General features: G+C 42.7%; 1 protein-coding gene across 1 annotated transcript in view; it reads right to left on the reverse strand.

The window, feature by feature from the left end:
* The window catches only part of GLRA3 (glycine receptor alpha 3), a 226,743-nt gene that overhangs the window by 52,030 nt on the left and 160,665 nt on the right, over positions 1-14,048 (reverse strand). The window contains exons 4-5 of the mRNA XM_088448214.1: positions 12,293-12,516; positions 2,743-2,825 (exon numbers count right to left, since the gene is read on the reverse strand). Coding sequence (XP_088304340.1) covers positions 2,743-2,825; positions 12,293-12,516 — 307 coding nt within the window. The remainder of the gene's footprint in view (positions 1-2,742; positions 2,826-12,292; positions 12,517-14,048) is intronic.

Raw genomic sequence — 14,048 nt, forward strand, 5'->3', positions numbered from 1 at the left:
GTATTTACCAACATTATACAGCTCCAAAAACTGTTGTTGCTAAATTATGCTAACTGCGAATATAAAATAAGAACATGTATAAGAATATGTATAAGAACATGTTTACACCTAGCTTTTTAGTTATTACGTAACTTGTAAGCATGACTTTTGTTAAGGCTTTCAGAAAACACACTGGAGAAAGCAAAAACTACAGTAGACATTTAGTAAAGACAGCAAGATAATGGGGCCAATGCTGAGCTAAATACTAGCTGATCATAAATGCTCCCACACTGAGTGCAGGGAATTACATGTGTATATTAACTCATATGCAGTTTTGTAAGTATATCTGTGGCAGAAATGGCGCCATTTGTATGCTTCATTTCATAGCCATCATCACTATGGAATGTAGTCAGGTCTAAATGCCGACCACCGGCTTCCCGACTGTCTAATCCTGACAAGGTACTGACAGGTGTTGAAATCCCGACGCCTGTCATTAGAGCTACGCCGGGAGCCTGACGCCCGGCATACCGAACAAAGGTAAGCCGGGCTCCGGGCGTGGACAGCCACGGGGGGGTGGGTTAGGTTTTAGGGCTCCCAAGGGAACTTAGGGTTAGGCACCCCCCCCGGGAGGGTTAGGTTGAGGCTAGGGGAAGGGGGGTTAGGTTTAGGCACTCCTGGGGGGAGGTTAGGGTTAGGCACCCCGGGAGACTAAGGTTTAGGCTGCGGGGAAGGGGGATTAGGTCTAGGCACCCCTAAGGGAGGGTTAGGGTAGGGAATTAGGTTAGTGGTACTTACCTTAATTAGCCATCAGGATCTTCACCCCTGCCGGGCTTCCGCTGTTGGGATTTGAACCGCCGGCCATTCGGCCGGTGGTAATACCTACTACACCCATCATTATGAAAGATGCAACCCTATAGCTGCTCCAAATGTCTGTCAAAAGTTGCCAGGGCCAGTGAAGCTATGTACAAAGATACAATTGCTGGCTCGGATACGCTTACAAAATGCCCAAAACACACCTGCATTTGACTAGCCACCCCTGTTTCCTCCCATAAACACACACTGACTGTCAATCACTGCATCCAAATACTATCTATGACTGCCGTCGCTGACCCATCCGGACACATGCACAGTGCGGCTCAGACGTTTGTGCAGTACAAAGAACATCGAGCAACTGCAGGAACATCGGCATTGTATTCACCTCTGAATCAAGCCCTGAGTTGCATGTGATACTTGTGTATGCTCTGCTTCAGAACTAGCTCAGTGTGAACACAAAATACTGTTCATCCAAAAAACTCTGCCTCTGCCCCAATATGGATAAGCTAATACATTATAGTCCATTTTTTTAGTCAATTTTAAAACTCTTTTAGACCTCATTCCCACTGGCAATAATAATAATAATAATAATAATAATAATAATACTACAGTGTTTATTAGTGTTTCTAATACTAGTAGTATGCAAATAAACAGGTATAACACTAGAAACTATTGTGGTTGTGTCACCACCACTCACCACACCCACTACGACAGACAGTGGCGTAAGTTCATCCCAGACGCCCGGAGGCAAGTTATAATTTGGTGCCCACCCGTCACAGCCGCTGAAACTGTAATGAAGCAATTCACATGCAGTCAGGCTATAGATAGACGAAGGCAGCAGCTGATGGTCTGACATGAAGCTCTCCACTAGTGGCTTCTCAGGCACCGGGAAGGGGTGCCATGTATGACGGTACACTCCGGGTACATAATTACAGCCCTAAGTGGGGTGAATATGTTGTGGACAATGGAGGAGGTGCCCCTTCAGAGTTGGAGCCCGGTGGCAGGTGCCTCCATTGTCTCCCATAGTTTTGGCCCTGACTACAGGTATTAGCATTTAATAGCATTGTGACAGCATTCCTTTTCTGTATGGTTTTTGGAAATTGTGGTTAAACGCATTGTGGAAACCTGCAGGAAACTCAAGGTAAGATATGGGAAAACTTGAACATGCAGCACTCAAAACCATGTAGAAATTGTGGAGCGCACGGCACATAAAACATGTAACAAGTTGGTGAGATTTTTCCAGATTAACAATTAGTATCCAGTGTGGGGTCAAGGATGCTGGGGTTAGCAACAGCTCATCAAAACATCGTTTCAACCTATTTTTGGAGGGTGAGAGATTATTGATAGGCATAAAATATATTTATATCCTTGGTTATATAAGGTGCTTACAAACTCTCATTATAATATCCTCGATGAACACTTTAGATATAAGATAATTTGTCATGGTTATTTTAACTGTTCCTGCTTGCATATTCATGGTACATTATCTATGATGAGGATCTGATTTTTTTTTTTTCCAAGGTAAATAGTGAAAATTGATTTGTATGGTGTGATGTTTTAGTATTTTATACATGTAGTACATAATGAATATGTTTACATAATTGAAAAAATAAGGATTCATATTTTGATCATAATGCAAAACTGTGGTTTTCAAAAATTACAAATTCCTGTAAAATGGGCCTTCAGCCAAGCATATGAAAAATGAACTTTTTATAATAGGACAAAATTATTTATTATTATACCTATTTTATTTTATTTTTGCCATCCTCACCACTGATTCTACCAGAATATTTCTATAGGTTTTTGAATAAAAGTTTGCAAATCTATAAATTATTAGGAACATCATCTTTACACTGATTCTGGATACTTTCACAAAAATTGTTATTTAAATATATAGCATTTTAGATGTAATAATCCTTTGATGTAATCATTATTTTCTTTCTCACTTACAGCTTTCCAGTTGCATTATACAAGTCTGCACATCCATAGGAAAATTCTTCAGATCCATAGGGCAGGATAACGTCAGTGTCAGACTGCAATAAGAGAACATAGTATTAGTACCAGATATTTTATGTTTTCTAATACAGCAGTCCCCCAGCTTCTCTGCACCTGCCTGAAAATTCTTTCCTGCACAGCTTACCTTATCATGCTTTTAAAATTTCAATACAATAAAGTTAATTTTGTTTTATTTGAATCAAATATTTTATTAATATTTTGCATACAAAGAAACAAAGCAACAAACAAACAGCATACAATAAATACACTAGGTAGTATTGCTGCCATGATACATCAGAATACAAATGTTACCGCAAAAATAAGGGATACTGTTCATGGCACCAGTTTTAGCAAATATACTTCATTATACTGTATAACCCAAACATTGTGATAAGTTCAGCCTCTCTCATAAAAAGGGCCCTTTACGGCATCAAGATAATATTGTGCTATCCAAATTGTTTGCATGTAGTAAGCAATTCTTCTTCTTCTTATTATTATTATTATTATTATTAATAATAATAATAATAATAATAATAATAATAATAAATTGGGTAATGTACTCCTACTGTTAATTATAAGAATGTATTAAGTTACCTTTAAGTTCCATGACCATATAATGACTTAGTCTATGGATCTTTATAATTTTTTCTATGTAAAAATTCAACAAACATAGGGGGTCATTCAGACCCGCTCGCGAGAGAAGGTCGCTCGCCAGCGGGTCGATGGTGGATGAATGCGCATGCGCACGACAGAGGGAGCTCCGTCGTGCGCATGCGCAAGACCCGGCGAGCGACGAGAAATACGTCGCTCGGGGTCTCGCACCAAAGGGGGAGTGCTGTCGATGGTGAGTGACAGCACGCCCCCTTTGGTGAGCGTTCCGGGGGCGTGGCTGCCAGACGGAGGCGTTCCCATGGGAACGCCTACCATCTTAGTCCGGCCCCACTGACATCACTAGTGATGTCAGTGGGAGTGATTTTGGCTCTGATAGAGGCAAAATCACTCCTGGGCTTGCAGCAACGAGACCCTACCGCAAGGGTCTCGTCGCAAGCCCGATGGTCACGATGGTCTTGACCATCGCGACCATCATCATGGACGCTCGCATAAGCTGTGGGCCGCTCCACATTTAAATAGGACGGCCCTGATTCAGAGCGAGCGTTCTGCTCAGAGCGTTCAGCTCTGAATCAGGGCCATAGTTTACTATACTAAGGAGGACATTTATCAAATTTTGGAGAGTTATATGTTGGAGAAAAATAAAGTATCAACTAGCTGTCATTTTTTGAAACAGAGCCTGTAAAATGACAGTTGAAGCTGTTTGTTGGTACTTTACCTCTAAGCTTTGATAAATCTCCTCTCATGAGCCTTATCGTGGCCAACCAGCTTAGGGTGTATCTTATCAATTATGTATATACAGTGGAGGACAATAACATGTGAAGGGCAGTTCAACAGATATTTTTTTATTACAAAATACAAAACAGTTTGGATGTCCACAAGTTTCCTCCTGGGTGGTAAGCCATATTCAGAGGATGCTGCCGTGTAATCATCTTAACACTAACTCAAATAATATTCTACTGAAGAAATTCAGAGCTCCCACTGATTTCTGCTCTGGACTCTGGCCCTGATTCAGAGCCGGACGCTCTGACAGAGCGCCAGAGGCGTAACTAGGGCAGGGCGAGCGGGGTTCGTGCCCTGGGCGCCGTTGGACCAGCGACGCGGGGGGGGCACCGCCGGCCACGGTACCGGCCCACCTGCCCTAGTTAGCCGGTGTAGCGCCGACCACAATTAGTGCGGTCAGCGCTAGGCTTCCAGCGCTGGTCCTGTGCTGCACGCCTGAGCCTGTTTCCTCCCCCTGAGCGCTTGCCCAATAGCGCTAGGAGGCGGGCTCAGGCTGTGCATAACACACGCATCGCCGCCAGCGCTGGCGGCGATGCGTGTGTTAAACAGCAGCCAATGAGAATCAGATAGACTCTCATTGACTGCTGCAGCACCCACTGCAAGAGCCGGACTTCCGTCCGGCTCCTGCAGTGGGTAATGGGACTGACGTCATGACGTCTGTCCCATAATGCTGAGCGCGCCAGCCCGGGCGGACTGGCGGGCAGGAGCAGCATCGCGGACAGGAGCAGCGTGGAATCAGGTAAGTATATTTTTATATATATATATATTTTTTTAGAACCTATCTGCACAACGGGGGAGGGGAGTGGCTACTACTACTGGGGGGACCTCTACTGGGGGAGGTGTGGCTACTACTGGGGGCACCATTGGGAGGACCTATACTGGGGGGGGCTACTCTACTGGGGACTACTACTTAGGGGGGGGAACTATCACTGGGGGCATTCTAAAAGGGGCCTATTACTAGAGGCACTGCACTCGGGGGACCACTACTGGGGGCAATAACAGGAAGGGCCACTACAGGGACCACTGGATAGGGGGGGTCACTACTGGGAGCCTGCATCAGGGGGACCACTACTGGGGGCACTGCATGGGAGGGGGGGGGACTACTGCTGGGGGCACTATATAAGGGGCTTACTGCTAGGGGCACTGCGGGGACCACTACAGGGGGCACTAGATATGGGGGATCACTACAGGGTGCCTGCATAAGGGGACCAATACTGGGAAAACTGCATGGGGGGGACTACTGCTGGGGCACTATATAAAAGGGCACTGCATTGGGGGGGACTACTACTGGGGGCACCATATAAAGGGCACTGCATAAGGGGATACCGCTACTGGGCGCACTGCATTGTGGGGACTGCTACTGGGGGCACTGCATAAGGGGGAACACTACGTGGGGCACTGCATTTGGGGGGGCCACTACTGGGGGTACTGAGTAAGGGGAACTGATTGGGGGCTGTATAAGAGGGACCACTACTGGGGATACTGTATAAGGGGTACTACTATGGGCCTGCATGAGAGGGACTGGGGGTACTGTATAAGGCAGGGGTCTTCAAACTTGGCCCTCCAGATGCTGTGGAACTACACATCCCAGCATGCACTGCACATAGTTTTAGCATGCTGTTATATCAAAAAGGTGGCAGGGCTTGCTGGGATGTGTAGTTCCACAGCAGCTGGAGGGCCAAGTTTGAAGACCCCTGGTATAAGGGGTACTACTGGGGTTAAGGTGCATATGGATAGGAATGTTCAGTTTGAAAATAAAGGGGTGTGTCATGTTGACACACCCCATTTTTAAGTGACCACGCCCATTTTTTTGCAGCGCGCGCCTTCGCCGCGCGCACATCGGGGGGTTGCTCCAGATACCCTAGTTACACCACTGCAGAGTGCTCACTCTGAATCAGGGCCGTCCCTCTTACTTTTTGGAGCGGCCTCCTGGCCGCTCGTATAGCTGTGGGTGGCCACCCACAGCTATAGCGAGCTGCCAAAATGATGGTCGTGATGGTCAAGATGATCGCAACAATCAGGCTTGCGACGAGACCCTAAGGTAAGGTCTCGTCTGCCGCAAGCCCTGGAGTGCTTTTGGCTCTATCAGAGCCAAAAGCACTCCCACTGACATCACTAGTGATGTTAGTGGGGCCGGCCCCAGACGGTAGGCGTTCCCATGGGAACGCCTCCGTCTGGGCAGCCACGCCCCCGGCACGCCCACCAAAGGGGGCGTGCTGTCAATCACCATCAACAGCACGCCCCCTTTGGTGCAAGACCCATAACGATGGCTTGGCCGTCGTTATTCGGGTCTCGCGCATGCGCATGACGGAGCCGCCTCCGTCGTGCGCATGTGCACTTGGGCAACATTGACCCGCTTGCGAGCGCTCAGCGCTCGCGAGCGTGTCTGAATCAGGCCCTCTGCTTCTTCTTCTTTTGTTTTTTCAAATATTCTGACTACTGGACTTTTATCTAAAAATGCAGTAGAACCCATTTTAGTTGTCCAGAGTGCTGCCCATGTACTCCTGCTAAACTATTCATTCATATATATGTATATATAAATATATATAAATTTATATATATATATGTATTAATTCTCTCTCTCTCCATTAATCACCATAAATCTGTGATTCCCAAAGTATTTACTTGATTTCATTTTTGCTGAACTTCTCAATAAGAAACTTATGGCCGAATGGTGCCATGAAACAAATGCTGATACTCTAGGTCGCCATGATTCAAGAAAGTTTTCAGAACCACTGCCATAAATACACCCCCCCTATCTCTTTCATTGTGCAGGACTGTAGTGAAAAGCACTGCTTTTTAACATTGGAGGAAATTTAATAAGCCCTGGGGGCAAGTGCCAAGACCCCGTACCTGGAGTCTGGTCTGTAATGACAGTTTTCCAGCAAGGAAACCACACCAAGTACATAAAAGGGGTAGGGTAGAGTAAGACCTGCTACCTCCGCTGTTGCTGTGGGAGCAGCAAATAGCAGGATCAGCAACAGGTAGTGCTTGTGTGCTGGGGTGTTGGTAGTTATCTGGGGGAAGTGTGTGTGTCTGTGTGCAGCTGCTGTAGTGTTGGCAGTGAATGCAAGTGGAGAGAGAATGTGCCTAGGTGCTGTTTTAGTGCTGGCAGTGAATGCAGAGAAGAGTCTGTGTCTGGGTGCTGCTAAGGTGTTAGTAGTGAATGCAGGTTGGTGGGGAGAGAGTGTATAGGTGCAACTGTAATGTTGCAGTGAATTCAGGGTGAGAGAGTGTTTGCCTAGATGCTGCTAGGGTGTTGGCTGTAATTGCAGTGGGGATGGTGTGTGTGTGTGTGTGTGTGTGTGTATGGGTGCTGCTGGGGTGTAGGCAGTAAATGTAGGGGGTGAGAGTGTATGGAGAGAGTGGAGAGAGTGTGTGTGGCTGGGTCACAAGTAGAGTTCACAGCCAAAAGAGCACAATCAGAAGCAAGAACAGTCACAGGACAACTGGTGCGAAGCTCTGTAAACCCACTATGATCTCCAGTGCAGTTGCCATTTAGCGCAGTAGGCACTAAACAATAGCAGTATGAATATAAAAAATATGATACCTCAAAACCAGCTGTCAGAGAGGTGGTCAGTCTCCAAATATAAACAGTAGAGACAGCACTAAACCACCAATAGAAATAGATCAGTTATTGGATGGCTTAAAATTAAAGTAATATATAAAAGACAGTTGGTCACTTGAAATAAAAGTTCATATGGGTATTAGAATAAAAACTCCAGACTCTTAATAATGTCCCATTAAATACAGGTATACTGAGTAAACTGACCATGCACAATCAATATAAAGGTATTTCGAAACAACTCATGCTCCAATAATAGCAGGTAAAGTTACCACAGGGGATGGAATGGTGAACCCTACAGTCCTTAAGCAAGATGACTTGCCGATGGTATTGGGCTGATTGCATAATCCAACTGGTAACAGAGCAACTGCAACAATGTGATCCAAGATATTGGTAAATGGAGTCCGGTAAAGTGTCCCAAACTTAACGCGTTTCACTGAGTAAAAGGCACTCAGCTTCTTCATTATTCAATAGCACATTGTTTAAAGCCCCCTAGAGGGAGAGAGCGATGAAAATGTATCAAGCCCTGGAGAGAGATAAAATGGAGAAGTTGCCAAAAGCAACCAATCAGCTTCTAACTGTCATTTTAAATAAACTTCTGCACTTTATCTCCAGGGCTTGATACATTTCCCACAGAGAGAAAGCGTAACATGATCAAGTGACTGCACTACATCCAGGACTTGTGACTTGGTTGCCTACTAACCAATGAACTGCACCAGATGTAGATGAAAATATGCTTGTGCAGATGTTAAATGTTTTCATCTAGGGAGCATGGCATTGCATGGAAAATAACATGTGCAGCTCTGCATTTGACACACATTGCAGTGCATGCAGACCAACATACTGTACAACTAATAATGTAACATGTTCATTCCACAAAATCCTAACTTCAATTTCTTGGTTTTCATAGAAATTAATTTAAAGTCCAATTAGAACCGTAAGTATAGACTATTTGATTTTATAAACCGAATATATAATAGGTATCTATAATGGATGCATAAATAGACTATACTTACCTCTCCGCCGATGGGTGCAGAAAATACAATGAAAATGGTGCCTGCACCATGGGCCTGATTCAGGTTGGTTCGCAAGGTTGCATTCGCACGCAGCCAGCCGATGTTAGCATTCTGCGCATGCGTATAAGATGCAGTGCATGTTTTCCAAACCGGCCACAGCGATCGGGAAGAGATCGCAGTGAGTATGCAGAGTCTTCACACAGTGATTGACAGGAAGTGGCTGTTTGAGGGTGGGGACGGGGGGTTGTCAGAGAAATGCAGGCGTGCCTGGGCATTTAAACACCATTACAGGGGCGTACATAATTAAGCCCCCGTGATAGCATACGCTGGCAGAAGTCTAGATGGCAATAGGAAGTTTAGCAGTTTCGGCGGTAGGGTCAGGTCAACCACAACTGTGCGGGTGGTTTCGATGGTACTGATGTTTTCACTGACTTGCAGATGCATGTCATGGGAAGTGGGCAGGCTTTATACACTGATGGGCATTTTGGTACTTTACTGCAGTTGCCATTAATTTGCATATTTTCGCAGTGAACCGGTTGTGTGCGAAAGCATCCTTGCGAACCAACCTGAATCAGGCCCCAAATTTCTGGATATCTGTGCATGAGAAATCACAGGGAAAATGGCGCCAACACAATGCTAAAGTGTACTTATCATGTGTGTCGGTGAGGGGGTGGGCTTGCAAAAAGACCACACAGGGCCACTTCATCGCTTAAACTGTACCTGCCAAAGAAAAATTATATTTTCTCTTTTAGTAAACATAAAAAAGTAGTTTTTTAAGTTTGCAACTATGTTTAAAAAGTGAAAATGTTTTTCAGTAACCTATTAAACACTTGTTATAAGGCTGCATTACATGAATATTTAACTTTTAATTTTTCTTACATACGATTTGCTATTTTGCTGGTGAAAATAAAGTACAAAGTGAATAGCATGTCAATGTTGCTTGCCCATTGTAAAGCCACAGGCTGCCTTTGGCATTTACTATGTGAAGGCAAACGTTTCTAATGATGTCCTTCTAATGACATATTGGATTTTAACTAAAGGTATAATATATCTACAGTACATTATTAAATATCCTGAAAGGTAAAAGAGCTAGCTATACCATAGCATTCTTTGTAACTTCATGAAAAATAAAGTATACTAACTCACTTCATTCTGGGAAATATTTATAGTTTAAATTTGTTTTATTTCTTCACTAAAAATTGTACGAGAAAAAAAAAAATTCTCACATTTTTATAAAAAATTTAACTGGCTAATATTTTTAACAAAACTTTATTGGACATTGTAATATTTTTTAGGAATTATATAAACAAAATCTGTATTAAGTTTATTTTACACAATTTTAGTAATAAAAATGTGAAACTGTGCAGCGCAAAGTTCAACATCACATGCTCTATTGCAGAAATACTTTGCTTCTTTGTGAATTTTCTTCATCCCCTCTTAAGCTGCAAATGGCACATATTCCTGCTGTATTTTCTCTCTTCTCTATTAGAGCAGTGTTTTCTGGGAAGTGCCTCTCATTTAGCTATAAGGTGTTTGGGTTGGTTCCTGGCCGACCCCTAATTGACGTTGAGGTCTCTAATGTGTGTTTATTTTCAAAGAGCAACTCACTCAGGGCCTGATTCAGACCCGGTCACAAGCGAAGAGTGCTCGCAACCAGGTCGATGGTGGCCCACAGCGCATGCGCACGACGGAGCCGGCTCCATTGTGCGCATGCGCGAGACCCGGATAGCGACGGGCAATCCGTCGCTCCGGATCTCGCACCAAAGGGGGCGTGCTGTCGATGTTGAGTGAGGTGTGGTGGGGGGGTGGCTGGCCAGACGGAGGCATTCCCATGAGAACGCGTACCATCTGGGGGCGGCCCCACTGACATCACAAGTGATGTCAGTGGGAGAGCTTTCGGCTCTGTTTGAGCCGAAGGCTCTCTGGGGCTTGCTGCCACGAGACCCTACCACAAGGGTCTCATCGCAAGCCCGATGGTCGCAATGATCTTGACCATCGCAACCATCATCCTGGCCGATCGCATTAGCTGTGGGTGGCAACCCACAGCAATGCAAGCAGCCAGGAGGCCGCTGTATATAAAAAAAAAAGACGCCCTGATTCAGAGCGAGCGCTCTGTCAGAGCGTCCGGCTCTGAATCAGGACCTCAGTTCCATTCTAAATTGTATATGGGTTTTGTCACCTTTATTTTATTTAGTCTAGAATAATAGCTCTGCAAAGTCAAATAAGTGGGTAGAAAATGTTATGCAAAGTTTCTTACCCCTTTTACCATTCATTGGACAGTTCATCAGATATTGATTTGCACAATCTATCCCACCAATTGTGAAATTATAGTCAAAGATTTTGGTTTGACTTTGGTTGCATGGGCTTTTTGAATTTATACAGCCTCCATTGGTTGTTATGGGCAACTTCTCTGCTAGTCCAGTTTTCCTCTCTTTTCACTGCTTAATTTGTAATAAATGCCTGAGGCGGCATTTTCCACGACTATCAATCAGGTTTTAGTTGAGTGACTTTCTTGTGGAGGAATGATGTTACATCCCTCCACCACAATTCATTTGGAATAAAGGCCATTTTTACAGAGGTTTGTTTCTCCCAAATGACTTTTCTAGGGTTATTGATTCCGTTTTTACACATAACCAGGAGTTGCTGCTTGTTGTGTGTTTCATTTATTTTTAAATGTTATTTTATTGGTATATTTTATTAAACATTTATGGTGTTACAAACAAGCCATGATTTTGACAGGGATATGAATGATATAAATATGAATTACATTTTTATTGTATCAAGAGTGGTTCAGTTTATTTTTTGTTATTTTTATCTATATTGAGTGAATGATTACATAGTAATATGTTATATATTTAACAATAATTGGATGATTGTTAGTATATTAATATTAGAGATGTGAGCTGACCCCCGTGTTTTGGTTCTGGATTCATCTTCATGTTTTGGTTTTGCAAAACCACCCTCAAGTGTTTTGGTTGTGGATCTGTTTTTGTTTTTTTTAAATTGAAAAAAAAAATGGTTTTATAAACAGGTAAAATCATGTATTTTATGCAATCCAAAACCCAAATTTTGGTTTAAAATCCGAATTCCGTACCATGAAAAGATCAAAACACACGACTCCAGATTCATGAAAATCTGGTGGCTTTAGATATCTGGAGAACCGAATGGCACATCTCTAATTAATATGTTTTATGAATAAATAAGTGTTCATATTTCTAATATATTAAATTTGTGACACTTTGCTAAATTTATAAACTTTAAATTTGATATTTTTTATTTTGGGTTTCTCATTTGGAAAAGACATTTAAATTCATGATTTTTAACAATTTAATTTTTTTTTCAAGTTACTGATGTAGAGTACCTTCTTAGAGCAATGACTGCTCCTGCTATCTGAGGAATGAAAATACAATGATTTTTTTATGTTCCATATAGTCTTCCAGTGATTTTAATAAAATAATCATACAGCTAATAATGCGAACAAAATATATTCTACAGTATAGACATTGCTTAGAAACATGAATACAATACATACCGAATAGAATAAAGAACATTTCCATCTTTGAAGATTCTCAGGAGCTTGTTGTCTGTTGTAACTTCATGAAAATTAGCACCTTTTTCATTGGCAAAAAATAAATCAGGTTTCCATATAGAATCCAACATAGATGGATCTAAATCTAAAGAGTCATCCGGATATTCACTATATGCAAGTCGGGGGTCATTCCACTTCTGTCGGAGGAAGATATTTAAGCGGTAATCCTGTGGAATAAATTAAAATATTAATATTGGCTGCTAGGCATAATATATGGAAATCTATTTTAGGTCAGCTTTATAACAGTATATACAGGAGCATGTTTTATGTAGCACTTGTCGGTATCATTAACTCACATTACAAATATTTCAAACATTACTGTGTTTAGTTGGAGAGACAACACAGCAGTGGTGACTAACAGCACAAATAATTTCTTTATCTATTTGGACATAGCAGCCAACCATATACTCTTTACATTTAATAGAAATTAAACTTTCCAATACTTTCCACACACTTTCAGCATAACTTTAGAATGAATCACTAAAGGATCAGATTTTTATCTAATGCTGGGCATACTATACATTGTTAGATAAGAGATGTCTGTCAGATGAACAGACAATTGATCTGACAAGCTAAACCAAGCAGATTTTGTGGTTTTACACTGTAAGATATTTCACAGTATATATGGTCATGATACAGTATCTGCTTTTCTTCCCTGGGGGTCTATTCATCATCACCTAATTTATACAAAGGCCTACTTTTGTATAAATTAAGTGTCAGGGCCATTCATAATAAATGTAATGCAGGAGATATAATCGGATCTTGCCCGTTGTCCTCATACACTAGTATGGGGATCAAAATTCATCCATCGTCAGATGCCATTTGTTCCCTCACCTCCACTGTTTCCCTATGGGAAAGAGACCATGTCACAAAGAGGGATCCATTTGGATCCCTCCATCACTGCTCAGCTCCTTCCAATAGAAATCGCGCTTGTGTGAATCCAAGGTCATACTCAGCAATGCTAAGTTTCACTGCTACTAAAGTAGTGGAGAAAAGATTTACTGGGACAGCTGATCTTCGGCTCAGCTGTTGCCACATCGGAGCAATGTTGAATTACTCTAGCGCTCATTGCTAGCTAGAAAGTTAATTATTGGGGGCCGCCTGGCCTCTGATAATTAACACGATGGATAAACCCCCATGGGAGGTCTATTCATTGACCTTGTTGGGAGGTCTACCAGTTACCCGTTCCTCCCGTGAGGGATTTGGAGAAATGTTGGGCAGTCAGCCACAGTGTGTGCACTGTGGTGGTCAACCAATTATCAGTTGGGCATATTGGAAGATTTGGCATGCCTGACTGTCATATTATCAATGATTGGTTGCGGCCAAACACTATAATCCGTGGACTGGGTTGATAATTTCATAATGTATGCCTTGCTTAAGTCATAGTAGAGAAAAAAATATATATAAGTTTTCTCTCTTCACACACAGGTTTGTGCAAGTGAATAAAGCACTGATTCCTGAAGACCTCACAAAAGGAGTTGTCAATGCTTACAGTATATGGCTTGATAGGTTCACATTTCTCAGGACTTTTACATCTATTAAACCAAGGTCAAACATGGGGTTTAGCAGCAATTAGGAACATTGATACAATTTATTTAATTAACAAGCTGTTACCATCTAGGCTCTGGATGTTAGTGTTGGTAGTGTTTTTTTGGGGGGATAAGCTGTTCATTTACTTAAATTATTCAGTTACATAGTC

The sequence above is a fragment of the Taudactylus pleione genome, unplaced genomic scaffold, assembly GCF_031769625.1.
Source record: "Taudactylus pleione unplaced genomic scaffold, aTauple2 ptg000021l, whole genome shotgun sequence".
Taxonomy (NCBI): domain Eukaryota; kingdom Metazoa; phylum Chordata; class Amphibia; order Anura; family Myobatrachidae; genus Taudactylus; species Taudactylus pleione.